This window comes from Vanellus vanellus, assembly GCF_965231255.1.
Source record: "Vanellus vanellus genome assembly, chromosome: 2".
NCBI classification, from domain to species: Eukaryota; Metazoa; Chordata; class Aves; order Charadriiformes; family Charadriidae; genus Vanellus; species Vanellus vanellus.
In genome coordinates, this window is record NC_138906.1 from 77,090,408 (window position 1) to 77,117,462 (window position 27,055).

At 46.6% G+C, this 27,055-nt stretch overlaps 1 protein-coding gene across 2 annotated transcripts in view; it reads left to right on the forward strand.

The window, feature by feature from the left end:
• Positions 1–348: 348 nt before the first annotated feature.
• The window catches only part of SLC22A23 (solute carrier family 22 member 23), a 118,097-nt gene continuing 91,390 nt past the window's right edge, over positions 349–27,055 (forward strand). For both annotated transcript variants that reach the window (XM_082499545.1, XM_082499546.1), the window contains exons 1-3: positions 349–1,858; positions 19,957–20,060; positions 25,335–25,489. In XM_082499545.1, coding sequence (XP_082355671.1) covers positions 1,310–1,858; positions 19,957–20,060; positions 25,335–25,489 — 808 coding nt within the window. In that variant the 5' untranslated portion in view covers positions 349–1,309. The remainder of the gene's footprint in view (positions 1,859–19,956; positions 20,061–25,334; positions 25,490–27,055) is intronic.

Sequence of the window (27,055 nt, forward strand, 5' to 3'; positions counted from 1 at the left end):
GCGGGGCGGTGCGGATCACGCGTGGGGCCGCCCCGCGCCCTCCCCGCCCCGCGGCGCCGTCCCGCCCCCGGCGGTGGCGGCGGCGGCGGGTCCCTGCGGGAGGGGGTGGGGGGAGCCGGGCCGAGCCGGGCCGGCGGCGCGGCGGGAGCAGGTGCGGCCGCCCGGCACCGCGGGGGTGGGGTGGAGCGGAGCGGAGCGGAGCGGAGCGGGGGGCGGTGGCGGCGCCGGGCCGGCAGGTGGGGGCCGCCGGGGAGGCGGAGGGCGCGGAGCCGGGCGGGCTGCCCGCCCGCCTGCCTCTGGAGGTGCGGCCGGCGGTACGGGCACGGCACGGCCGGGCGAGTCGGGGCTGCCGCGGGAGGCGCACCGGCGGCGGCCGTCCCCGCAGCCCGGGCCGTGGAGAGGCCCACGGTTGCAGAGGCAGATGTGCGGGACGGGGGGCTGCGAGGGGCCGGCGGGGGGGTGCCGGGGGCTGCCGCCGCTGCTGCTGCCGCGGCCTGGGGGGGACCTTTAGCTGTGCGGGAAGCGGGGAAGCGGCGTCGGGACCTGTTATTTTCTTCTCCTTCCTTCGCCTTCCCTCTCCTCCCTTCTCCTCCTCCTCCTCTTCCTCCTCCTCCTCCTCACCAAAACCGGGAGAAGGAGGCGTGTTCGTAGACTCTCGCCGCACCGGTTTTGCTTGGTTTGTTGTTGCGGGGTTTGATTCGCAGGGTGGTATATTTATTTATTTTTAAATTTTTTTTTTCTTCCTTTTCTCTCCCCCCCCCCCCATCCCTTCTCCCCTCCCTCTTCTTTAGCCCATCGCATGCTCGGATCCGGCTGGATCCTTCCTTTTATTTTCGGCGGTGCTTCACGGCGGGGGGAAGGGAGGGCTGGGATGAGTGCCGCTTGACGCACAGGCGAAGGGGAGGGAGGGGAGAGGACGGGGGGGGGGGGTGTGGGGGTGTGTGTGTTGGGGGGGTCACACACCGCCCGGCAGCTGCAGCGGTTCGTGGCCGCAGGGTGCGGGTGTGGAAGGCGGCGGGGCGAGGGGCTCGCTCGGTGCCTTCCCCCCTTTCTTCGCCCCTCTCCTTCCTCCCCGCCTCTCCCTCCCCATCCGTCTCCTGCCGGGTCCGGCGGGGAGCGTGTGTGCCATATATTACGTTGCAAGGTGTGTGTGTGTGTGTGTGTGTGCGTGGACGGACGGAGGGAGGGAAGGAAGGACGGACGGACGGACTGACTGACTGACGGACTACCGAGGGAGCCGGGGCTGCCCCAGCCCCCTCCTCCCCCCGCCATCCTCCTATGTGAGCCCCCCCCCTCCCCGGGCGGCTGGATGGCTATAGACCGGCGCCGTGAGGCAGGCGGCGGGGGCCGGCCGCTGCCGGAGGAGAACGGCTCGGTGCCGGGGGCCGCGGGGGGGGTCTCCGCCGCCGCCGCCCCCCCGGGGCCGCCCCCCGCCAACGCCGCCGGGGTCGGTGCCGAGATCCAGGCGGTGCCGGTGCCGCCGCCCGCCGCCGCCGCCTGCAGCCCGCTGCTCCTCGACTACGACGGCTCGGTGCTGCCCTTCCTCGGGGGGCTGGGCGGGGGGTACCAGCGGACCCTGGTGCTGCTCACCTGGGTGCCGGCCCTCTTCATCGGCTTCAGCAAGTTCTCGGACTCCTTCCTGCTGGACCAGCCCGACTTCTGGTGCCGGCAGGCGGACGGGCAAGGCAACTGGAGCGGGTCCCTGGCGCCGGGCCACGCCAACCGCAGCGGCAACGGCAGCATCTTCCCCCCCACGCCGGGGCTGCCCATCCCCGCGGGGGGCAACGCCAGCGAGTGCGACTGCCACGAGTGGCACTACCGCATCAGGGCCGGCCTCGTCCAAAACGTCGTGAGCAAGGTGAGAAAGGCGCCTGCCCTCAGCCCCCTCCCACCCCCCCAACCCCCCCCGCCCTATGCCGGCCCCACTCGGGTACCCGCTCATCCCAAGCCGAGGGGAGCAGCTGGACAGCGTGCGGATCTGGCCCCGGGTGGGTCAGGCGCCCCGCGGGTTGCCCTCCCGCCGGGAATAAATCCCGCATCCCCCCCCCCCCGTAATCCTTTCCCTCGCTGGGTGTCACGCCGGGTGTTCGCCCCTGGGGGGTTGTACCTGGGCGCGGGTTGCGGCACCGAGCTGCGAAGTTATGTCCTGAAACGGGGTCCCAGGCGGCTCTTTGGGATCCCAGCGATGGCAGCGGTCCCGCCGCCGCGGGACGCAGGTGTCCGTGGGAAAGATGCCGCAGGCAATTGTCACCAGCTCGTCAGGGGAAAAGGGGTTGTTGTGGAGAAAGCTGCAGTTGTGATATCGCTCGTCTTTTTGCCGATGTGCTAAAGCAGCCGTACAGACCAAAAACCAGCTTGGTTTCTGGGGAAGCTGATGAGGTGGTCACTTTGGGGAGGAAACCGAGACAAAGTTCTACCGAATTCTTCTTGTTTTGTACTTACTCCCTCGATAACCGTTTTCGGTAGGACAACAAAAGAAGAAATGTCTCACACAAGTTGTTGTACTCCAGAGGCGGAAAGTGCACGCTGCTCTGTTTTGTGTTTCCTAACGTAATGGCTAATGTGGAAAATTTCTAGTGAGGGAGGGCTGTGCCACTTTCTGCTCTTACTTCGTGTTTGCTAAGTAGCGCATGCAAAAAAAAAAAAAAAAAAAAAAAAAACCAAAAAAACCCCCACAACCAAAAAAAAAACCCAAACCAAAAAACACCTCGCCTTTTCACCTGAAAGCTTTTGCTTGTTTATGGTACCGGCCCCGCGAAAGCCCTGCCGGCTGTGCATGGGCCTTGTCGGCGTTAACAGGCGACTGGGGCTCTTGGAAATGTAAAATGAAACTGCTGCACCAGGAAAGTAGTTCCCTTAATCTCAAGACACCCCCACCCCCCAAGATCAGCAAAAATTACTTCCTGCCTGGGAGCAGTGTTTTGGATTAACTATGTTTATCTAGTTGGGAGAACGCAACGCAGCGAGAATCAGATGACCGGCATGATTGTGCTTTGGTCAGCCGGCACCCGGTCGTATTTAATCATTGAAAACCATTTCAGTTTCTCTTTGTGTCCCTTGAAAGCAACAGGGAAAATGTAGGTAAAGCAAATCCCTAAAAACCTTGAGCCCAGAATGAATTAAAAAAAAAAAAAAAAGAAAGGCAACCCAGCTATGCTCCTTCCATGAGAAAAACACAGCCACATGGTGGACTTGAATGGTTTGTGATGTAGAAGTGCGTAACGAAATTTGACATTTAAGACAGGCAGATTTTCTTCTGTTTATAACCAGAGACTGGATCATATGTTTTTAGGGTTTAACACCGATGCTTAAGCATGAAAAAAATTATCTTGGAATATTCTTTTTAGTGAAAACTGTAAAAAAAAAAAAAAATAAAAATTTTTTTTTGAATGTTTGAGTCTTTTGAAGGTCATCATCAAGTTGGCCAGAAAAGGTCGAGGGAGAGTTAATTTGCTATCTTGCATGCTTCTTTAAAAATAATGAAAAAGTGTTCTTTGGAAGAACTTGCGGTAAAGGGCAGATCAATTTTCAGGGATAAATAAACAGCTGTGGTCCCTGCTGTCTTGTTTTCTATTAGAAAGAATAATAATCATCTTTTGAGACTATGGGTTTTTCCAGTGCAAAGTTTTTTATTTTTGTTGTATGCTTGCTTCCAGAAACTTGGCAGCTTTTTCGCTTTCATTTGTAATCCCATGTAATTATAATTAGGCTGTTTTCTCGGGGTCAGGATTCCTCCTTAGTCTGCTTTGCTGTTGTTTTGGGGGTTTTCTGGGTGGGTGTGCTGTCTGTTTTTATGCTAATGAAGAAAGAGAGGAAAAACCCAGGCAGAACATCAGTGTGGCTTAATTCTGACTTACTTTCTTACAAACCCTCAGGAGCTCTGATACTGTGGGAGCAGTTCTCGTAACTGCTGACTCCTCTTACGTGCATCCCACCATCCTTTGTGGGAGAGAGCTGCCCTGGATGAATTCAGAAGACTGGATGTTCAGCTCTCCCTTAACTCCCCTCAAAAATACATTTGTTTCTGTAATGTATTATGCAATGTTCTCATCTTTCTAAATAGAGTTTTATTAAATCTTAGTCTAATATACGCTCATCTGTGTAGTAGCCAGGGGTTATATTGAAATATCATAAAGAGAGCCAAAAGTATATTAATAAAAAATGCACTTTTGTTTGGCCGGTAAATCCCCTTGTTCTCATCTTCAGTGGTCCAAGCTAATGGCTGCTGGATGCTTCATCGCTGCTTTGCCTCCAGAAACGATGAAACAATTGGGAGTATTTAGCGCAAAGTGTATTTCCTGCTCTGCATTTTGGTGATGTACGTGCTTGTGAGGTGTCACTGTCCCCCGTTCCTTGGGAGCAGATAGCTGTCCTTAAACTACGTCAGGTTTCCCCGCCTCTGTGGCCTCTCTCCTAATGGTACCCTTCATCAGACATTGTGTTTCCATCCCTGCTTCCTCAGCTCTACCTTCCCTGGTGCTTGCTTTTTCCCAGCTTGTGTCACGCTTGGGATGGATGGAGTGGAGCTCTTGCTGTTTCCAGCCCCGTTCTATGCTATGTTTAGCCCCCGCTTCTCTTTGAGTCTTTGCTGGAGCCAGAGGTGGCCTTGCACCTTCCTTGAAGAGCGGCATTGCCACGCGAGGCGCTGCCGTTACCCTGACCTCCTCGGCTGAGTCGCTGGGAACGGTGCTTTTTATAGTGCTGCCAGTCATTAGAACTGGAAATGGTAATAAAGGCCATACTGCTTATTATTTAGCACTGTTAAAACACATAAAGCGAAGAGGTCAGATGCATAATTTAACCTCAGGGATTCCAGTGGCCATGTTAAATCACCCATCTGAGCTGATGTCCTGACTTGGTACATAAATCCTGGACTTTTTTTTTTTTTTTTTGGTTTGTACATAAATGTCTCCCTTTAGGACAATTCACTTGTAAGTCTTTTTCACTGCTAAATGCTTCTTTGAGTATTTTAATCTATTCTTTATCACAACATCACCATTATCACACTGCTGTAAACAGAGCGCACGTGTACTGTTTGTGAGAGATGTACTCTGAACTAGCCTTTAGGCAAAAAGCTAGTGAAAAAAAAAAAAAAAATCTGTCTTTTAAATGGTCTGTGTATCTCGCCACTGTCCCAAGGAAGAATGCTGAGAAATACTCTCCTTTTTTTTTATTTTTTTTAATTTTTTTTGCCATGGGAAAACCAGAGGTCTCATTTTACCCATCTGTAAAGTGATGCTTCAGATAAATTATTAGCATTAACGCAATAAGCAACATAACGACAACTAAACATAGGAGGTAGCCGTGAAGCCTAGCAGGAAGTTGAGGTGTGTACTCAGCAGGGACTTTTCTAACTCCCTCGTTAACTTCTTTGGTGCCTGGATCTTCTGGCCATCTGCAGAGCCAGCTGTAATCTTGGGGCAAAGTGTTCACGGAAGATCTTAGTTACAGGATTGATGGTGGTCGTTTTTTTCCCCTCCGTTACTGGGATGACCTGTCGGCTGTGTTCGTTTGCATTACGTGGTGGTGGTGTGCGTTGTTGGGGATGCCAATTTGTATAATGGACAGCGAAAGCTGACGATGGGCAAGGACTGAGGCTTGATTAAATTGCAGGAGTTGATGGCACAGCATCCCTCTGCGTGCACCCGCAGTGTTCCAGATCGTTCCTCCTCTTGGGGGTGGCCTAGAGGGAAGTGGTTAGTTGAAGGCTGCGTTTTAATCACCCAGAGCAATTATGTAATAATATTTCATGTCTAGTCACAAGGGAATTCCTGTTGTGGCTGCTTTTCTGCTCCAGATGCCTTGTTTTGCTGCAGTGCTGTTCTCTTGGCTCTCAACTTCCCACTTGATTTGGGTTGAGTCATCTTCTTTCCCAAGTAAGATGCCGTCGTTTTACCTATTTGCCACTGCTTCGATCGTTCTCGTGCCAGTTTGGCTGAGCTTCTAGCAAATTGTCCCCTCCAAAAAAGTGACGCTTAATTCGGGAGAGCCAAATGGCCCAGGGGCAGCGCTGCCATGCAGCAAGTGCTGAGCAGTGCTGTCGTGGTGGGAACCTGGATCAGTTCAGGCTGGGATGTGATGCTCTTTGCCCCAGCAAAATGTCTGTGCCCTACCAGCCTTTCTTTCCCTTGCTTTTATGGCAGGTCTGGCACTTTTCTGGACACATCCTCAGCTGACTTAGTTTGCTAACCTGGTAGAAAACTTTCTCTTTAAATACTTTTTTTTTTTTTAATATATTATTATTACTATCTTTTTTTCCTGGGTTTTCTGCTAGGTTAATGAAGTGAAATGGCTCTGTGCAGTGTCACGTGCCCTAGACTGTGGTATTGTCTCATGGGATTATTGCAGGTACCTGCCAGTAGCCAGAAATGCTAAACGAGCAAGCAAATCTGTGTGTGGCAGCAGTGACAAATTTGGCAATGCGTGTAGGGTGATATTCCTTGGGGTAGGGGATAGGTGTGCATTTCAAGTGGACTTCCAGAGTATAGTTATTAATTAATTTGAAGGGGATCACCCTGATGAGGTCATTTCCCAAGGTAAGAGCTGTGCCACCCTTTCCAGGCACAAATGGGAGGAGATCTCTCGCTCGTTTCTGCGTATCCTCCACTTGGCTGATCTCTGCAAAGAGACTTCAGAAATGCTGATTCTTCTCTTTTTTTTTTTTTTTTTTTTTTTTTTTTTTTTTTTTCCCCCCCTTCCCCTGCAACTGCCAGGATTTGTCTTGTTGGTGTTGGTTCGTGGCTGACTGGCTTCTGTGTAGTCCCAAATCAATGAAAACCTTGAGTTATTATACCCAGTGTGGTAGTTGGGTGAGAAGCGGCAGGATGGAAGCTGGTGTATCACCCGTGCCCTTACTGCCATTGTACAGATTGAAGGGGACATAGGGACCTGCAGGGCAGGTACCTGCAATGGGCAGAAAGACTAATCTATATCACTTTCAGACGAGGCTTTGGAATGACTCTCTGCTCTTAATGGGTGCTGAAGGGGTCAACAAGTCCCTGTGGTCAGAGGTATCCAGAAATGCTCTGGCAGACCACAGTAAACTTCTGCTATTTTATTTTTAATTTTTTTTTTTTTAATGGCTTCCTCAGTTATGGGAGAGGTCCCAAATTTCCTCCCCCCCCCCCCGCCTTCCCTCTGCGAAATTGCTGATAGTTAGCGGTTGCCGGTCTGAGGGCTCACAGGCTTGAGGAGTCTGCTTGTTCAAGAGGAGGAGAGCTGGTGGCCTGTTCTCAGGCGGTCGCTGTGGGACCTGCCCCTGCACGCTGAACGTGGTGATGGAGCCTCCAGGTTATCGGGGCACCGGCCAACGACACCCTAAAACAACAGGGTGAGTTTGTGGCTGAGAGGAGTGAAGGAAGAGGGATGGCTGTTTGGGGAACAGCACCTGCAGTTTCCCGGAGGTGAAGAACTGTCCTCTGCCTGTCTGCAAGCAACAAATTACCTGATGTTAGAGATAAGAGTATGATATCACCAGACCACAAATACCTGTTTAGTGAGCCTAGATACTGTTTCTATTTATTTGGGGGGAGTGGAGGTGGTGTTACGTACCGAGCCAAAAAATTTTGAAGCGATTGGTCTAGAAAACAGAGACTGGGTTAAGAGCAATACTGACATCAAGAACTCGGGTAGTCTTAGGTTTTCTATCTGCTGTGTAATTTATTTATTTTTTTTTCAACTAGAGGGAATGTACATAGAGTTAATGTTTATTATCACCCTTAAGACACAGGAATCTGATTTCAGCTTACAATAAATAGTTTGTAGCATGGGTAGAACTAGCAATGATCCTCCAGGAAGGTAATTCCATATTGAAATATCTTAAAGTCCTTCTTAGCTTTCCAAGACTTGCTATTGAGCCCTTCAGATTCCTCATTTTCTGTGCGTATGTCAAACAACTGTGGTTTGTTTGTTTTGTTTTTTGTCTGGATGGACGTGATGTTTGAAATGGTTGGGGTTTTGTTTGTTTTTGTTTCCACTCCCTAATACATCCTGTATCTCAGTCATTTAGTTTAAATATACTGACCCTGCCCATGCTGTGGCAGAAGTTGCGGACTATGGCGTATATTTACCAGCTGTTCAGGCAGTCTAAAACGAAATTTCTGAAGTGCACTAACAGTTTTACCTCTTCTTACTCTGGCTCCAAGAATGCGATTATGAAAGATGACCTTACGTTTTTCTAAAAGCATTTGTCAAAGAGGAGGAACGGGCACTCTAGAAAGGTGTCTAATTTGGAGCCGGTTCTGATGGTGACATTGAGATGAGGATTACAGGCCAGCTGAACTTGAAGGTGTTCATTTTTTTAATGAAGTAACATCTGGAAGAGCACGAGAGCCATGGTTTTCCTTAACTTAAAATCTTTTGGCCACGCTAATGGTGCGAAGCCTTAAATTAAAGCTTTCCGAATTAATTTTAGAGGGCTGCTAAATTTGGAAAATGCTGAAAGGCTTCAAATGCTTTTGTCTTTTGTTTTCCCTGTCAGCCTGTTTGTTTCTGCCTGGTTTCCCTGCCGCACTACCTGGCGTCCCTGCCTGGGACTTGCTCGCTTCTGTTCATAGCCCTTCCTCCTCCCGCTCTTCTGCAGCCCAGCCTGGCCGGTGCTGGGTTACCCACGAGTAACCGTGGAATTAATTAGGCTGAGATCTTGCTGTAGAAGAAGAGCAGGGGTTCGCTGTAGACTACATGTAGAAGATCAGAGAACCCTGTCATAGGAAGATGCTGCGACTTTGCAGCGGTGCTGAGTGTTCAGTTCTTGCGCTGAATTCCCTCAAAGCGGCTTCTCCTGGGCTCTGGTCGCCTCGACTCCGAAATGTGTGCTCAGCTCTCATAATGTAATTTATTTTTATATCTTTTTTTTTTTTTTTCCAGTTGACTTTTGACAGCAGGTGACTTTGTGTGCGCTCTGAATTCCCTTTTAAAGTCAAGGGGGAAGGAAGGGACCTGAAGGAGGGAGAAAGGACCTTCGAGCCCCTTCCAGAAGGTGTCATCAGGGTGTGTTGCGGAGGCATCCCAGGCAAAACCAGTGTCAGCGCCTGATAACCCCCACACCCAGTGCGGGCGCTGCGCAGCTTGCCGTGCCACCGGCCCATAAAACCTGGAGGGCAGTGATGATTAACCTGTGCGTTGAGTAGTTCCTGCCGATTCCAGCCCACATCATACCTGCCGGGAACACGCAGTAGGTCTGTGCCTATTCCCAGGCGGCAGGAGGTGGGTCAGGGCTGGCTGCGGTGTGTGACCCCCGGGTTTGGTACTACCGGCGGGTTTGGGGCAAAACCACCTGCCCTGCGAGCTGGTGATGCCGGGGCAAACACACTCGGGGGGCGATGGGCTGGGTGGGACTCACTCCTGTGGAGAAGACATTCTTTCTTTTTTTTTTTTTTTTTTTTTTTAGCTCATTTCCTCCTCAGGAGGAAAATTCAGTGTATAGTGCACATTGTTAGGCTTTGTTAAGATTTTTATTTTGTTGCTTTATTTGGGAGAGCCCTGAAATGCCAGTTGTCCTGCTCACACATAAGAACAAAAGACTAAATAAGTGAATATATCCTAATCCTTGTTTCTGGGATGCCTATTTAGACCCACAAGTAGCAAAGTCAGGAGGATCGGGAACTTGTGAGATGCAGGGAAGTGGTACATTCTCCTTGTCCAGCAGTGTGTGTGATTTATAGTCACCCTTGTGCGCTGTTTTCAGAGCAGGGTGGTCTGGTTGCCTGGAAAAGGTTTTCGGCTCTGGGTAGTTGTGGAGGAATTCATTTTGGCTCAAGTACTGCCTTCCTGTTACTTTGCAGCACTCTGGAGCTGCCTGGTCTCCTCCTGGCCTCCAGAGCAAAGTCCACGGGCGCATAGACAATGTCGCAATGTCCACCCTACAAATATTATTATGGCTAGGGAATGTAAATTAAACCATAAGACCTTTTGCCCTGCTCCGTCTCCCAGGGCTACGTAAAGCATTGTCTGCATGAACAATACAAGCTCGGCAGACCAGTTTCTTATTTTGATTTGTAGAACAAGTGGAATATTTTTCTCCTTTCTTCCTTCCCCCTACTATTTATTTATGTTTGAATTAATACCAGACCCTCTTTTTTCCAGGTCTCCCTCTCCTTTTCTTCTTGCCTGAATTATAATAGCTGTAGTCCTCAAGTGATTGAGAGGGCAGGGTCATGGCAGCAGTAATTGCCTGTCAAAATTAAGGTGTCTGATCTTTTCATCTATGGTGACTTTGAGCGAGTATTTCTCATGAGAAATGGCTTCCTCCTCTTGTCGTCTCCTTCCCCCTTCTCTGTGTTGGGGTTTTTATGCCATGCTTGACATTTTCAAGTATTTTTCCCCCCCCCAATCCTTAAAAAGGCCCAATAAGAAAGCAAATTAGATTTTTGCCGTGTCAGCCTTCTCCAGGCTGCATACGTGCAGTACGTTTTACACACACATGGTTTTGCCAACCTGAAAAATACCAGTCCTCGAAGTGTTAACTTGTTTTTGATAATCAGATGATAGCAAATGTTAATATTTAACCAAAATGTTGGTTTGGTTGGTTTGTTTTTTTTTTTACATATGGCTTCTATTTACAGTGCCTAGACCTGTTCTAAATACCAATTTCAAAACTAGTTTAACTTTTTATTTAGCTTGGTTGCAAAGCCGCTCCTAGAGGCACGTACCTCGATCAGAATAAAGGTGGCTGTCAGCTGAAAGCTGAGGGATGGCACTCAAAAACCGTTTTTCTCCCTGTGTCTCAGTCCTAGCGATAGGCATTGCTGCTCCTGGTCTTTTCATACAGCCCGAGGGAGGCAAACAGCTATGGGTATTAAAGCAAAGAATAGGTTTAAAGTTAGTTTTGTGAGAGTAGCTCCTAATGATGTCAGAATACATGTAGAAAAGATACTTAATTACAGCACAGAGATGTAAAAGAGATGGAAATATCCTGATCCTGCTCTCTGGAAAGTTATAAATATGGTGTTCCTGAAAGCGGCAAGTAAGATTTTGTATCTCCAAACTCTTTGATGTTAGACGACATTATGAAGTTGGAAAAAGCGAAGCAGATTGCATCAGCTGAGAAACAAGTTAGTTGACTAATCTGGGGAGAGTGAAAGCTGGAGAAGATCACAACGTCTCAGAATAAAGGGAACTCCCGCTACTGAAAATAAAAGTAGTAGTGATGGAGAAGTGGGTGGTATATGGATGCTACTAAAATTTATTTAATCGTGTTGAGTATTCAGAAGACTGACATATGATTAACAAATCATATTTTAATTGTTAGCATATTAGTGATGATTATTTACTTAGCAAACTTCCTTCTTCCCTCTCCCAGTGGGGAAAAGAAAGAGATCTGTGATGAGAGCAAGGTTGGGAACAGAAGAGCTAATTGCTCCTCATTAAAATGTGGAGTTGAAGGGTAGATGAAGCTTTTCCAGTTTTGCAGTGTTTCAGGTGGCATCTCATTATCTTGGGACTCTGCTGATGTGCTCGATGAATAGCTTGGAGGGTCTTCTTTGCTCATGGCATAGACGAAAGAATAACTTAGTGTAGCACATTCAATTGAAAGTCGTCTCCAGTTTAGTTAACTGGCTCTGAAATGAAGTCGATTCGTGTCCTTTTGCCTATTTGGAGTTTTGGGCTTGTTCTGTGAGCAGCATTGCTCAAGCCCTCTCGCCGTGCTGGGGCGATGGCTCTTACAGGTGAGCCACAACTGAAAGGCGTTAGGTACGACAGAGGGCACCCAGACGTGCGTGGTGCAGCTCGGCTGGCAGCCTGGCGCTGCTTCACTGGGAGCCGGCAGGAGATGCTACAGTGATGCATCTGCTGCCAGCATCGCCTTTCTGCTGCGGGGGGGGGGGGGCAATGGGGCCACGCACATACTGGGGCGAGAGCAGGACAGCATCTCCCCACAGGGTATAGTAGAGACAGCCTGGTTACCCTGAGGTGATTAACGCAGGAGGCAGTGTATCTCTGCCTCTCTGATTGCGAGCAGCTTGACACAACCTGTGCCTGAGGTGTCCCATCTTCGGGATGAAGTTTGCAAACCAGGAGGAAGTGCGCTTTTACGTAGCGGTGCTTCACGCGGTGATGTGTGGCAGCACGACACCGAGCCCACGTGCTTTATTTTCAAGGCTGAAATACCAGACGTCAAGAAGATACACTCCAAAAATTAACTTCACAGCTAAGTCATGCATATCCAAAAATATGGGTTTGAAGGATGTATTTCAGCAACTTCAACTATGTTAAACTTCAGAAACCATTAGGGAAATTTGTGAAGTCCATGGTAGTGCAGTCCTGTACTGTTTTGCGGAGCTGGAAACTGTTTTCATAGGTACATGAAACTGCTTTCATACAACGCTGCACAATCTAATTATATCTTTCTTGGAAGACAGCTAAGCACGTGTCCTCGGGCTCACATGCCCTCTCCTCTTTCTCTCTCCCCTCTCCGCCTCCCCAAACCTTTGCCTTTGTGGTAGTAGTCAAAAGCAGTTTCTTTGCTTTATTTTTCAAATGGTACATTGCCCAGACAGTCACGTCTGTAGTTAAAGCAACCTGACAATTTCTGTGTGTATGACCTTGTGCTCACCGTTCATGAGCGATTTTGCTGGGCTGCAGCTTTCCTGGCCAGCTGTCTGCTGTGGTCAGAAATGGTTTACTGGCTTTCGAGAATGAAAAGTGCAGAAAATGTTGTTCCCGCTGTAAGAAAAGTGAATCGAACCAGAAGCCGAACAAAACAAACCCTCGCATCTGTTGAGTTCGGAAGCTCCGGTGTATGGCCATAGGGACCCCAGATCTGTCGGGAACAAGAAGGAGGCAGATGTACAGCAAAAAGTGATACTCTAGTACCAACGGTGTCTTTTTTGCTACCTGAGTAAAAGTTCTTGTGAACCGGGATGGTTATAAACCTCTCAAAATACCAGTGTGTACTTGCTCAGTAAAAAATTGTTTGTTACAAGGATTTATCTTTAAGAGGCTCTAAGCGCTCAAGCGCTGGTCAAAGACTTTCAGCAAAAGCATCCACTTATGATACAGCTGAAGAAAGTTAGATGTGCTCAGCACTTGGAGGTCTAGCATCAGGCAGAGAGGAAGCAGCCTAGAAGTCGGGTGTTGACCATGTGGTGGGGTGAGGCATTCCAGCCTAGGTGGGGTAGGCTGCTTTGAGTTGCTGCTCAAAAAAAAAAAAAAAACCCAAACAACAAAACCTCTCAATAGCTGGTTTGTTTTTTTTCTTGTGTTTTTTTTTTTTTTTTTTAATGACTCTTCTGTCCAGTTGTGTCTGATAAGAAAGTAAGAAAAGATGTAGTTTGGAGATGTTTGGTTCTGAATGTGGCTGGTCAAAGAAAGAGGAAGTCATTCATTCTTATACCTTCTTAAGTCTTCCAGGATTGTTTGGGTTTTGTTTTGTTTTGTTTTTTTTAACTCTTATTAATGCCCCCATCTCGAAATGTGACCTTCTTGATACTTCCACCCAGCTGGTTGAACTGGTGGTCAAAAAATGCCAGGTGTTCTCAAGAACACTTTATTGACACTTAAAGTACTAATCAGGGAGTGCTTTGCCCAGCTGTGATCTCAAAGGAGCGGCATCCCTACCCTGAACCTTGAAGGTTAAATAGTTTAAATGCTCTGTTGTTGCCATGGCTGAGAGGGAGATACAGGGACACCTGAGTAGCTTGGTCATGTGGCAGTGAAGCCACCTTAACTTTAAGTGTTGTATTTGGGCTGCCATGTCCCTCTGGGAGGCTTCTCTTGTGACCTCCTTACTGTGGTTTAGCTGCACAGTTAGTTTCTGTGAAGTTGAGCATCTTGCTATTTTTCTGGAACTTGTACACTTTCTTTGACATTAAAAATACAGCCAGAGGGTCATCCTTGGCCTGGGGGGTTGAGAAGCAGAGGAGAGCAGCGTTGTCCTGTAGCAGCCTGGAGGGAAATCTTGCTACAGTGGTCTCCTGTGGCTGTAACTATGAGTATTACTCAGATAGTTTAGTACTGGGAAAAGGCATTAGTGGTAGGTATATTAGGATAGAAGTACTGACTTTTTTGCTTTTCTGTTGTTTTTTGTTGTTGTGGGGTGGGTTGGTTGTTTTTTTTTTTTTGTTTTTTTTTTTTAGTGCTTGGTCTGCTGACCTGGAGGTTTTCCTCCAGCAATAAGTACCTGGAGACTGTTTTGCTTTTTGTTGTATATATCGTATGAAAAGTGTAACTTTATTTTCTTATTATTGTTTTGTCTTTTTTTAAAAACAACTTTGTGGTTCACTTATTTTGGTGGAAAAAAAAAAAAAAAAAAAAAAAAACAACAAACAAACCCAAACCACTCTAAGGGAATCTGAAGGCATCGTAAATTTAAACTCTCACTACATGAGGTATTTATATAGAAGATGGATTTTAGTGCTGTGCAGGGAAAATTGACAGGGTTTGGCTATAAAAAGATGAAGCAGGAAGGAGAGGAACAAAGGAAGAAGAGACCAAACAAGGACCTCAATGACAAATGGTGATTTTGAGACCAGTAAATGAAAATAAAAATCTGCCATCTAACGTGCAGGGGACCTTGTGGCTTTTCCCCAGGAGGGGTTTGGGGCTGCCGCTGTAAGCTGTGGAGTAATGGATATTTTGAGGCTGGGGCTCCCAAAGCAGGACATTTTCTCGGTGGGGGGGGGGAAGCTGTGTGTGGTGCATGGGGCATGTTTTGTGTCTCGGGACGGAGTCTGCAAAGCCCATCACAGCACTGGGGTGCTGCCCAGCCAGGGAAGGACCAAGGGTGCAGCTTTGTGCTTGGCTCAGGGTCCTCCAAGACAGTGACCCTTTGGTCTCCTCTTGCCGAAAGCGATGCAGAGGGCAGTTGGAGCGGGGCCGTGATCTGCCTGCAGACAGTTTGGGAAAGGGTCTGCTTTCCTTCAGCAGCAGTCTGGGCATCAGTCGCTGGAAACGGATTGAGGACCCATGGTATGGGGAGAGGATGCGTGTGTCTAGGTCCCCTCTGGTGGGCTCTTTGTGCCAGACTTCAGCCAAGCGCTGGACCAGAGCATCTGTCATCCTGTCTCTTTGCTCCTTTTAAGGACAGAAGGGTCTGCCTTGCGCTTTTCCATGCAAGCAGAGTGAAGGTAGAACAAATCAAATCCTTGGTAGGCATCATCTTATGACCTTTTTGCAGTGGGTATTCAGTGTGCCTAGACACCACGGAGAGCGTTATGGCCTCTGGAGGACAAGTGCTGTTGGGGCAGGAGCCCTTAATTGAGACAGCTTGTGTTTGTAGTAATAAACAGGCAGCAGACTTTACATTTGTGACTTTTATAACTTAACTCAGTGCAAATACCGACTCACTGCATGAGCCCTGTCCAGATTTTCACCCCTTGTAATGAAGGTACAGGATGGTTACTTTTTGGGTGCTTTTGCCAGATGTCTTCCCAAGCATCTCATGTTTCAAATAGTCCTCCATCTTGATGTGAAGCATAGTGACTCACAGCACGGGTGGTGACTCACTGATATCAATTAAACATTAGGATCCTGAAGGTGTGACTCCTTAAGCTTGGGCAAGAAAATGCTGTCACAACATGAAAAAAACATTTGTGATATATTGCACACCTGCATAGGTGGCAAATTCTCTACATAGCTGTACTGCTATGAAAAAAAAAAGCTTGTTTTTTAAATGTTCCCTTTCCACCAGCATATTTTTATATACTGAAACAAAAATAACTGTATAACAATACAGTCCTATTGGTTTAGCAAGTCAGTTTATCAGATCTCTTTCATTAGGAGGATGGATGGAGGACAGAAAGACAGGGGCTCCCAAGTGGGACACCGGGGGATTCAGCCAGACCAGTTACAGAATTTAGTGGTCTCAACAGATTAATCTACCTTTTGTAAGAGGCAGCAGAGGATTACTGTCTAGTCTTCAGCCAAAACAATCTCTCGGTGCGGATTTACTCGGAGTGCCACTTGAACTGTCATCAGCGCTGCCCATCCCAGCGTTCTGTTGTGCAGGGACATGGAGACCTGTCACTCCTTGCTCTTGTGGAGCAAAACGTGGGTGTCATGTTTGCGGGGTGGAACTACCAACGCGTACAGCAGGACCTGCTGTGGTTCCTGGCGCAGCCGTGCCGTGCAGGCACGTGTCGAACACGCTCGGCTCTGCCCAGCCCAAGTGTCTGTAAGGGGAGAGGCGGGGATGGTGCTGTGTGATGGTTCCTGCATTATTTCTAGCTCTTCAAAGCTGAGGCTGCGATTACGCTGCCTTTGGCTTTTCTGTGGGTGTCGTGGTTTAGGCAGAATCGGCTGCTGGGGACATGGGGCACCCCAGATGGGACTGGCAGATGCTCTACTCTACCCCTCTTCAAAGAGAGAGGCAGAGGAGGGAAAAAGAGACTTACGAGTTTAGAAGGAACTAAACTACTTTAATGAAATATTAATAATAGAAGAAAAAGAAAATAATGAAATACATACAAAACTGTATCAAGCTCCCAAGATGATAGTCACGTCACCAGCTGGCACTGGGGCAGTCCCAGGCTGGACTCAGTGATGGACAGGAACTGGATTCCGGATCTGCATTCAGGATCAGGATCAAAGGCAGATGAACAGACAGAGTCCCCTCAGACGTCGGCCACTGAAGAAAGAGGGCTGAGCCTTTGATCCCTCAGCTTTTATACCGAGCATGAGGCGGATGGGTTGGAATACCCTGTTGGTCAGTTTTGGGTCACTTGTCCTGTCCGCTCCTCCCCGCAGGTGGGACCCCACTGCGCTTTTCCGCTTCCGACCCTCCATTGGGGCAAATAACAAAGTTATCTGCCCTTGGGTGTTATAGCAATAAGTATAAGCAGGAGCCTCTCTGCATGCCATGCCTGGGCATCAGCTATAAACAATTGGCCTTATCACTCTGAGAGAGTGAACACTGTCTGCACAATATGCAGTTAATTTCAGTAGTTAGCAGAGGCCCAGCTAAGAAGCAAAGTTACTGAACAAAATTGGTCCTGTTTTACCTCAAACCAGGACAGTGGGGAAGGGAAAGAGGAGCGCAGGTCTCTGGCAAAATTCCCGCACTTTCAGCATGACGAAGCCTCGCTGGTTTGCTCTGCTGCTGTGTTGAGATGGGTGCGGGTGATACGCTAAGCTATTAAAAATGTATGTTGCCCTATTAATGTCATCTTTACCTGAGTCTGCTTTTGACTGCAGCATCCAGTTTTCTTTTGTATCCTCTCCTTATTCTTCTTGTCTCTCTGTGAGTCAATTGCCCTGGTGGCACCCACCGCTGTCCTGCCAAATTTATTTTGGATAAATGCTTCACAGCGCCCCCTCTCTGGTTTGTGACAGCTGCCGGAGGAGAAACTGGGATACTCTTGAGCTCTAAGTACTGAGCGAGTAATTTGGGATTGTAGCAGATTCTCTGAAAGTTTGTGCTGAAGCAACCGTTGAAATATTTCACCGTTTCCCTATTTATGAATTCTGAGGGTTTTGGAGAGCAAGAGATTCGGGGAAGGTCAAGGGATGCCCTTGTGGGCTTGAGGGACCGGCTCTGATTTACGCTGACCTGCAGAGCGAGTGCTTACCCGAGGGGCAGGAAAGGGCCAGATGCAGGGTTTGCGAGGAAATGCATGTTTTTATTTTCACAGCAGCTGGGGAGTTGGGCAATAGCCTTAAAAACAAACAAACAACTGATGACTCACAGATAAGTTATCGAAACGGGTGGGCGCGTTTTAGGCACCACTGAAGGACGTGCTGATAGATTGACTTTTCTTCTGCTTTTAAACCCTTACTCTGTGTCCCCATGTGCCAAAGTGGTTTGGCATCTGTTGTCCTGGCCTGAAATTTCTCAACAGCCCCTTCATGAGATTTTGGCTGTTCCAGCCATGAACCTTTACCTACGGGCAGTCTGGTACTGCGCATTCTCTGCCTGGGGCTCGTGCAAGGGACGGCTGTCTTTGACTAGCAATAGTAAGCTGTGAAAATGAAAAAGCACCAGGATATCTGCATTTTTATCAGGCACTTGGATGACATTATCGTTCCTCTGACAGCAATAAAGTTAAAAATTAACAACTTCTGGAGATTGTGTTAAAAAATTTTCTTGTATAAATATCACTATTTTTAATAAACTTAATTTGTTCTCTACAAAGAAAAATGATTTCCCAGTTTTAAGCAGCATATACACCTTCTGGATTGTGAAAATAAACCCAGAGCATTTGAAAGCCTGCCTGGAGTTCAGATCTATCTCCTGAATTTTGTTTTGTTGGTGGCTTCTCTGGGCAGATATTTTTCTTTGCTAACTGGAGAGTGGCTCTATTATTGCAAATATTAGGAACTGCATTTCTCCCGCTTGCTAAATACTTTTAAAAAGTTGACATCTTTGGAGAGCAATTCTCACTGCGTTGCAGAGCTGTTTGCTGCAAATAATGCATAGCTGTTTGGTGGAAAACATACTTGCTCGTACTACTTGCTTTTGGTTCCTTAGTGTCTTCAGTCTGTAGGTCGGAGGATCAGGCATGCATGTCCCAACTTCTACAAGTCAGAGCAGTGAGGAACTCAAAAATACATTTAACTGAAACAAAAAGCCTGAGCCTGAAAGCTGGCGTGTTTCTTGTGGCCACAAAAGTGCTGCGCTTCTTGGTGAGATGGTGTATTGTAGGGAGGACGTCTCCTGTGATGCCGAAGCAGAGGGCTGAGTCAGAGCTAGCCTTAGTTGTGGAAGGGCTGTATGTCGTGGAAATGCTTCAAAGTGCAGCGCACCTCATTGAAGTCTTTTGAGGGAAGCTTTCTTTTGAAGTTGCTTCTGACTTTTAAAAATAAATTGCATACTTCTACTCCGTGTTTTTGGCCGTGAAACTTCAGTTACTGGTGTCAGGACAGCTGCTACTATTGCATTACACATGAACAGCCATTTATTCTGCAAAGTTTCAGTTCTGGAGTATCTGACTCTCCAAAGTTCACTGCGCTTATTTTTCACGAAATGTGCATGGCTCCCATTACCATCAATATTTGAGCACTTCACAAACCACGAACAAACATATCTTCCTACATTTATTCAAGGGTGTAATGGTACTATCCACACTTTACACATAAGAGAGATTAAGTTACGTGTCTGAGGGCAATGAGGATGTTGGGCCAAAGCCAGGCATGCAGCCTGGCTCTCCTGGGGCTCAGTCTTAATGCCTCAAAGGAAAATGTCTTGGAGTTTAGGGAAGCCTCACTAGAAACCTTGCTGTTCACATCTTTCTCGTGGGAATAAGGCGGTGCCATAATGACAGGGTGCCTGAAATGGTCCATTTTCTATTCTTTTGGACAGAAAGGGTCATTTCCATATCGGGGATAGCTTTAGCATGGAGGTTCAGCCCCTGTCTGAAATGTCGCTGTGGGGGCTGCTGTCCCAAGGAGTCACATGGCTATGCCAGGATCTCCGGCTGCCCTGTCCAGTTCCATGCCAAGACTTGTCCTGATGAGTCACGCCATTAGTTACTCTTCATCCCCTTCCCCCACCTGAGGAACCACGATGCTTTTCTGAAGGCAAAAGCATCTTGACGCTTTGTCTGTGGGAGCCCAGAGCTAATGGCTGTCAGGGGTCTGTGGCAAAGCAGCTGCTTTCCCCATGTTTCCGAGTGGCCCCTGAGGAGCTCAGTAGGAGAACTTGCTCTTAAATTGTCGGGATGGCTGCCCGTGGGCTTCGTGGGGCTCTGGTAGTAGCTGTCTGGCTGCTACAATGAGATGCTCTGCCACATCGGTACTGCCAACGTCTAAACTCATGTGGCCTGGAGAGGGGGAGGCTTAAGTGTTGGATATTGTCGTTTTATAATTAAGTGCCTGATAAAACTCACTGAAGTAAACAAGTCTTTCATTTGCTTCTTGGGATCTGGGTTTTGACTTGAGGGGGAAAGCCATTTCTGCCATTTCCATGCACTCACACTAGGACTGAAATTTGGAAGAAGCTCTACACCAAGACTAGTATGTTTAAACTCATCTGAGAATGACTGATTTATTTCAATTTGTCTTTTTTTTTTTTTTTTCTTCCAGTGGGATCTTGTTTGTGATTCTGCCTGGAAAGTCCACATTGCTAAATTCTCCCTACTGGTAGGATTAATCTTTGGCCACTTAATAACAGGATGTATAGCCGACTGGTAAGTGAAAAATCTTTTAATGCAATGTAACTATAAATAGATAACAATAAAATATTAAATATTGTTTCAATTTTCTTCTACTTCATATTAATGAAGAACTTTTGCATAATGATATTTCAGGTTCTGAAAGAAGTACGATGAATAAAAAGTTAAACTGTGTGTTAATTGCTTGGATTGAGTAATTTATATCAAAGTATTTTTTTTTTTCAATCAAGAGATATGGCCAAAAGAAATTGGAAGCCGCGTTGATTTGACTGAATACAAGACTAGTGTAATGTCAACCTTGTACTTGCTTACACACTATATTTCGGGGGGCAGAAGGCTGGTTTTTGCGAACCTTTCCCTTGTTCTATTTTTAAAGTTCTTGTTAAGCAGACATTTTGATGTAGTGTTAAAGAATTGCTGACTTATGGGAGGTTAATATTGGGGTATTAAATTTAAAAGCATAGAGTGCAATTCCTTAAATTGCAGTAGTGAAAATATTATTGGATACTCCCGTTATTCTGAGAGTTCAGAAAGGGTCTTGTAGTGCAAAAGGGGGGGGCGGGGGGGGGAGGGCAGCGGAATTAAAGGCATGACTCAAGTGATTTCAAAGGAAACTTGCAGCATCTGAAACAATAGCTCTGCAATGCTGTCCCACTCATTTCAGTGGCTTCCAGCACAGTCGCCAATGTTGGTGCTTTAAATGGCCCCAAGTTAACTCTCTCGCCATTCATTTAAAACAGGAAAGGAAGAAGAAGAGTTGCCTATTAGGGAAATCTTACAAAGCCTCAGCAACTTGCCAGTCAGTTGGGAGAGAAAAGGCCCCCTGCAGCTGTGCAGTAATTTGACTCCAGCATTTGTAGCAAAATTGCATCTTAATTCTTGAAGAGTTGCTAAAACTTTTAGGGAAGTGCAGAATCATGACTTTTCAGTGAAGTAGGGAACACGCATGATGAAATACAGTTGAATTTGATTAAAATGCCGAAGTAAAACAAGGCTCTAACAACACGTAGGAGCTATAGTGGGGAAATGAATGAAGGATCTTGCTCAGTTTTCCTAAAAAGGAATCAGTGTGGAGAAAGGAGACATGTTCCCAAGTTAGGGAAATGCTGCTGTAATTGACAAATAAGTCACAAATAAGTGAACAACTTGTTGCCTAAGGCACTGGCTTCAACAGAGGAATGCAGTAAGCAGAGATTTAGTAACCCTCTGCCACCAAAAGAAGGAATGTCCCGCTCTTCCATCCATTTCTGTCCCCACTGTGTACTTTGTGCTGCCATGTGCACTTGTTGGACGCTGCTGCAAGCTGCTTAGCTGAGCTAACGTAGCATAAAATTACCCTGATATAAAAAGTAGGTTTGGATCGTTGGTTTTTTTTTTTTTAGTGAGTTTAAGAGAACTTAAGGAGAATCTGGTTTCCAGCTGTGGTGCAAAGGAGAAAAAGGATAACTTGGTGGTTGGAGGGATGAGTGACCCCCTCGCCCTTTCGTGGGTGACCAGAAAGGATGAGGTTTGCTGCCAGCAAACTCAGTCCTTGTGCTCCTCTTCAGTCCCTATCCTTGCCATCTGATGTAACTGAGCCAGCAGGGATCCTACGCTGGATAGTCTTTTTGTCATTTAGCGGTAGCATTTGGGGCTTGTAAAAGAAGGCTTAAATGGGATTTTACTTAGCTATTTAATCACAACTTGAGTTTCCGTTAAGGCAGGGGATTGTGTGGAGAGACAAATACAAAGGGGGTTGCACCTGTAAAAAGAGAAGAACAGAAAAAAGGCTGTCAGTCCCAAGCAAGAGGAAAGATTAAAACAGAGTAATGTGTAAAAGTGCCTCAAAATCTGTTTTCTTTTCACTTATATGCCACTGTCCAGTTTAGATAATTAGAAGATGCTTTGGTTTCTTTGTACCACTGGGGTTTCAGGCTTTGCTTTTCCTTTCTGAAAGAAAGCTTTCAAAGCTGTCTGTGGCAAAGGCTAAGAGTATATTAAGGCTGTTTGCTAAGTAAACTGAGTGGTCTATGTTCAAAATAGAGCAGGTGTGCATGCTTGGATAGCTCTTTGTGGAAAACCTATAGGAAGAAGGTCTGTAAACATGTTCGGCTGTGTGCAGACCGACTGTGTCCAACGCCTGGATAAGTTAGTTGTTCAACAGGCAGAGCGTGGCTGGCGGTTTCGCCTGCTCTGGGAAGAGGCTGTTGAGGTCTCTGTGGAGGGCGTCCTTCTGGAGCAGGCAGGCTTGGTGGGCACATAGCCTCGAGACAGTAGGTCTCTGCCTCTTGTTGCCCCATACTGCCCCTGCTTTGCACCTGCTCTGGTGCTTTATGGGGCTTTTGTGCCAGTTTAAGTCCCCAAACCTGCAAAAAACGGCATGGGAAGAGCAATTTGATTGGCAGTAAGAGCAAAGCTTAGTCTTCTCAGGGTGGCAAGGTACATGTGTAGGAGTGTGGGAAGAACAGGTCTTGTGCTCAAACCCGTTCTCTCCTGTGGCGCAACTCTGACGACGTTAGGAGTATCTTTCTGATGCATCTGTATATCACACTGTGTGGATTGCAGATTCTTCAAAAGCCTGGGGTTGCTTGTATCCCTAGTTATTTACCTGTGCAGGCAGCATTTAGCATTTGATCTAGATAATAGTATGCAGTGTAGGCTGAGACTTTTGTGGCACAGAAATCTCTCTCTGGAATACTTTGGATGACAGCAGATAGCATCCCGGGGCTGTTTTACCACAGAGATTGTGTATGGTTTAATTTCTCACAAGCATTTCCATGTACTGTTAGTCAGATAACTCTGTCTACATATAAAAGGCTTTTTTTTTTTTTTTATGCTCTGAGACACGATCCTGTCAAAACACTGCTGGATCACCAAATATATGGCTGATAGCTGCCCTGGGGTTTTGATTTTTGAGGAATGTGCTGCATGGCTTGGTGAGGAAGTAGACGACTAGTTTTGTGTCCAGGAGGAGGTGCTGATGATGCCTCTTACCAGTGGGTTTGTCTGGCCTCAGTTGGCTTTCACAGGCCCAGGAGGGCTTGGATTTCCCGATTCTTCATTAGCAGCAACCATTCATTTGCATAACTTGTATAATGTTAGATGAAATTCTGTGTCCTGATGATGGATAACCTCGAGTAAAGAGAGTGGGAGGAGGGGAAGAAGGGAGCTGATGTATGCTAAGCATGAGGTCTTTCTTAATCAACATCAGGGAATGGCAGGTCAGGCTTGTGATGAGAATTAAGTTCCTAATTCTGAGTGTTTGCATAATGCCTTTCATCCACAAAACACTTCCACAAACACTAATTAGTATGAATTACATCTTGGCGATTACGAAAATAGGGCTGTGAAAATCTGCGCAGATCGGTGATAATACAGGGGGAAAAAAAAAAAACCACGAACTTTGTATTCAAGGTTTCATGTGAGGTACTTCCCCTCCCTGCCCTAGTGCTTTGTGTTCCATAAATATAAAATCTGAAGCGTACACAGAGCGGTAACTGCCCCCATGTCCAGCATGTTCCCAGTGCCTTGCGTATCACCGAGGCAGTGATGTTGTGTTCCCACCCTGAGCCCAACAGCGGCTCATCTTCTGCTGGGCCACATTAGTACCTTGACTAAGAGCAGTCTGCTTTGACCTTGCTGTCTTCAGTTCCCACGTTGGTACTTTCTGTTTTAAAAACGTTGAGTGATTGATGGCAACAAGTTAAATCTTTGAGGTGCCCCACAGGTGATGCAACAGCTGAAAAAAAAAAAAAAATAGTAAACTTGTCCTCATGCAAGGAGCTGTGACATCGCCTTCTTAGGTGGGACTTTGAAAAAGTGTGGATAGTGACATACATACTGGTACACTCTTCTAGTTCCCAAAATCATCAAAAATTATAACCATGTCTCCCTTTCAGCCCTTCACCGCGTATTTTATTGATCTTGTTCCATTTTAAGTAAAGCAAAATCCAAAGTTTTAATTGTGAATGCCTATATACAATATACTTCATAGCTGCTGGTAACAGTCAGCTGAAATAATTGAACAGAAATGCTTCAGTATGTGGAACTGGACTAAGTTGTGAGATTTAAATGCTCTTTATTGTGCTGACATTCAACCTGATGGCTGGCTTGCAGCTGACAGACTGCTTTGGGTCTGTGAAAGCTGCCTACGAAAAGCAAGTTCATATATTCTTTGTGGAAATGGCATATGGAGCTGACTAAAAGGGATCCTCAGTTCCCGTGGAAAACTTGTGGGAGTTGACAAGTTGAAAAATTTTGGAAATCTCCACATAATGATCCAATTATTGCTTAAAAATAGCGGTGTGCTCTGGTGCTTCGTATCACTCTCCTTGCACAGGAAGAAGGGGGGGAAAGGGGAATTATAAACACTAAGCATATGAGTAAGAGATTAAAAAAAAAAAAAAAAAAATCTCCTATTCCTTTGACATAAAAGAGCCAAACTCTGCAGCAGGTGCCCCCACGTTCCGCGGCGGTGTAGCTCTTCCTCCTGGTCGGCGCTGCACCAACACGTGCAACCGCAGGTTGCAGCTGCAAAGCTGCCTGCAAAGGTGGGCTGCAAGTCCTCATGCCAGCAGTCATTTTTTTGGACCAATTTCTTCCTAGTCCTCCAGCCAGGCTGGTTTTGCAGATCTCGGCAGCTGCTGTGGGGATGCGAGGTGGAGGGACATAGAAATTCACTGTTCTCCTGCGAGCATTGCTATCTGCTCTCTAAGGCTCAGGGAGGTGAAACAAGCCCTGCTTCAGGCGTGGACGGTGTCTGTTAGGATTGCCCTCAATAACGCCAAGGAAAGTAGTTTTTTGAGCCTGCTCCTCTTGCGGATGAGGCTGGAAGCACATGTCTGTTGGGAAGAAGAGAGCTCTACAGTAAGCTCTGTGGCTGTATACTATGGAGAAATAATAATATATATATAATATATGCTATATATAACATGTAATACCATGTACTCTACTGTGCTACTACAGAAAATTCTGAGAAGTTGTTTATAACCTCCAAGGTATTTGTTTATGGCCTTACTGTAGTTCCTAGATGTTTCCTTGTTCACTTTTGGTGTTTTGAAAATGATGTTTAAATCACGAGCTGTCCTCACTTAATCCCGTCAGAAATGAGCTTGTTGATGCAAAGCTGACGGAGGAATCTGGGTTTTAGTAAGCAGAAAAAAATGAGACGAATGAAACAAGCATTAAAAATGGATGATAATATTTGGAACGAGTTGCATGGCTTGTTCCCCTCTTTTTTAGTTGTTATGTCCATCTAGCAGTATGTCCATCCTGGCTTTTAACAGTTTCTCCCTACTTCCTTATTTTTAGGGTTGGTCGACGACCTGTACTGCTCTTCTCCGTCATATTCATTTTGGTATTTGGACTGACTGTGGCACTCTCAGTGAACGTGACCATGTTCAGCACACTCAGGTTTTTTGAAGGGTTTTGCCTGGCTGGAATAGTCCTCTCCCTGTACGCACTGCGTGAGTATGCCTTCATCACCCATCCAAATGTGTCTCTATTGAGTACGTGGTTTCCTGTTCTCTGGCTTCCCACTTAAATCCAAACAGATCAAACCAGAACCGTGCGGACTGAAAAAGCTTTAGCCTGGGTTTTGGTAAGGAGGTAGGGATTTTGCAGCTGTCTCTTTAGGTTGCTGCAGAGCAGTGTGTGAAGCTGTTTGAGAGTTCATTTTTTTTTTTTAAGAGTTGTAAAGTGTTTTGGGTTTGCTTATTGTTATTTAAACCTAGAAGTCATCTGTGTTGTGGTGGTAATGTGTAATGGGAGTGGATTTCACCTTGCAGTATTGAGCTCAGTAGGACACTCCCCACTTTTTCTGTCTCTAGGGATGTGTACTCTGGCACTTTTTCAGAAATTCCTCTGTTATTGCAGCAAGAGATCCTGTGTCCTTTCCTCAGGATTGTAAAGTACAGTGAAAACATGTGAGAAGAAGAGCCTGACGTCTTTTTGTCAATAACTTGTTTGGGTTTTGTTATTTTTGTCTGTTTCATGGGGGTAAAAAAACCAACTGAAAGAAACTTAGGGTAAAGCAGAAATGTCTACATGCTCATATCTGGGGTGACTGGTAAACTCGTAGGCAAAACATTTGAAAATCCCTTTCTGAGGCCTTGCCTCTGGAGAGTACCTGAAGGATGCCACCAGCCTAATCTGCATCCCTTGGGTACACTCCAGAGAGCTCCGTCTGCTTGTCCTTCCTTGGCTGTTCCTCATTAACAGGTAGTATCTCAGCGATGGAGGAAAACACAAAATTTCCCCCTTTTTATTCTGACTCTGGAAGTATTATCTGACTATATCCTGGAAGTTGTTGTACAGATCTTCGTACATTTTTATTTTTTCCTGTTGTAGGTGGTATCTAACCCATCAAGATTTAGCACAATATCCTTACTCTGCATGGAGTGCTTCGTAGTATTAAGTTCCACAGTATTTGTTTTGATTTTGGTGTGCACTGAGGGGAAGGAAGCCCAACTAGAGTATAAAAGAGTTTGTTCTGTATTGCCTTTCTTTGTTATAGCTGATGTGGTACCCAAGATACATTTGTGGGTTTTTTTTTTTCTTCTCTTGCCTTTGGTCATGTGATCTCTATTGAGAATTTTTCACCAAAAAGCAAAACTACCGTTGAAGACATTACACTTTTATTGGGAAGTGTTTTAACCTGAGTGGTTCCAGTGGGAGGGGACTTCAGGCATTACCAGTATGACATTCAGCTGGTAATTAGGCTTGTTGGGATTTTTCACAGCCCAACGCAGCACATTAGTTTTTCTTGGTTGGTGTGTTTTGTGTTGGGTTTGTAATTTTTGGACCATTATGGACCTTCTGAGATCAGTAAGACAGTGCATGTGTCACCTTGGATCAGATAGTAGCTTGCCAGCCAAGGCTTTTTATTCAGCAAATGGGAGATGCTGGTTAGTTTATGCTCTGCTTGATGCAGAGCAAGGATTTGAGTCTGATTTCCGCCCCCCCCCCCTTGTAATTCAAGTGTTTGCTGCAATCACTTCATGTGTGTGTCCATTGCAAATGAGCAGCTGTCT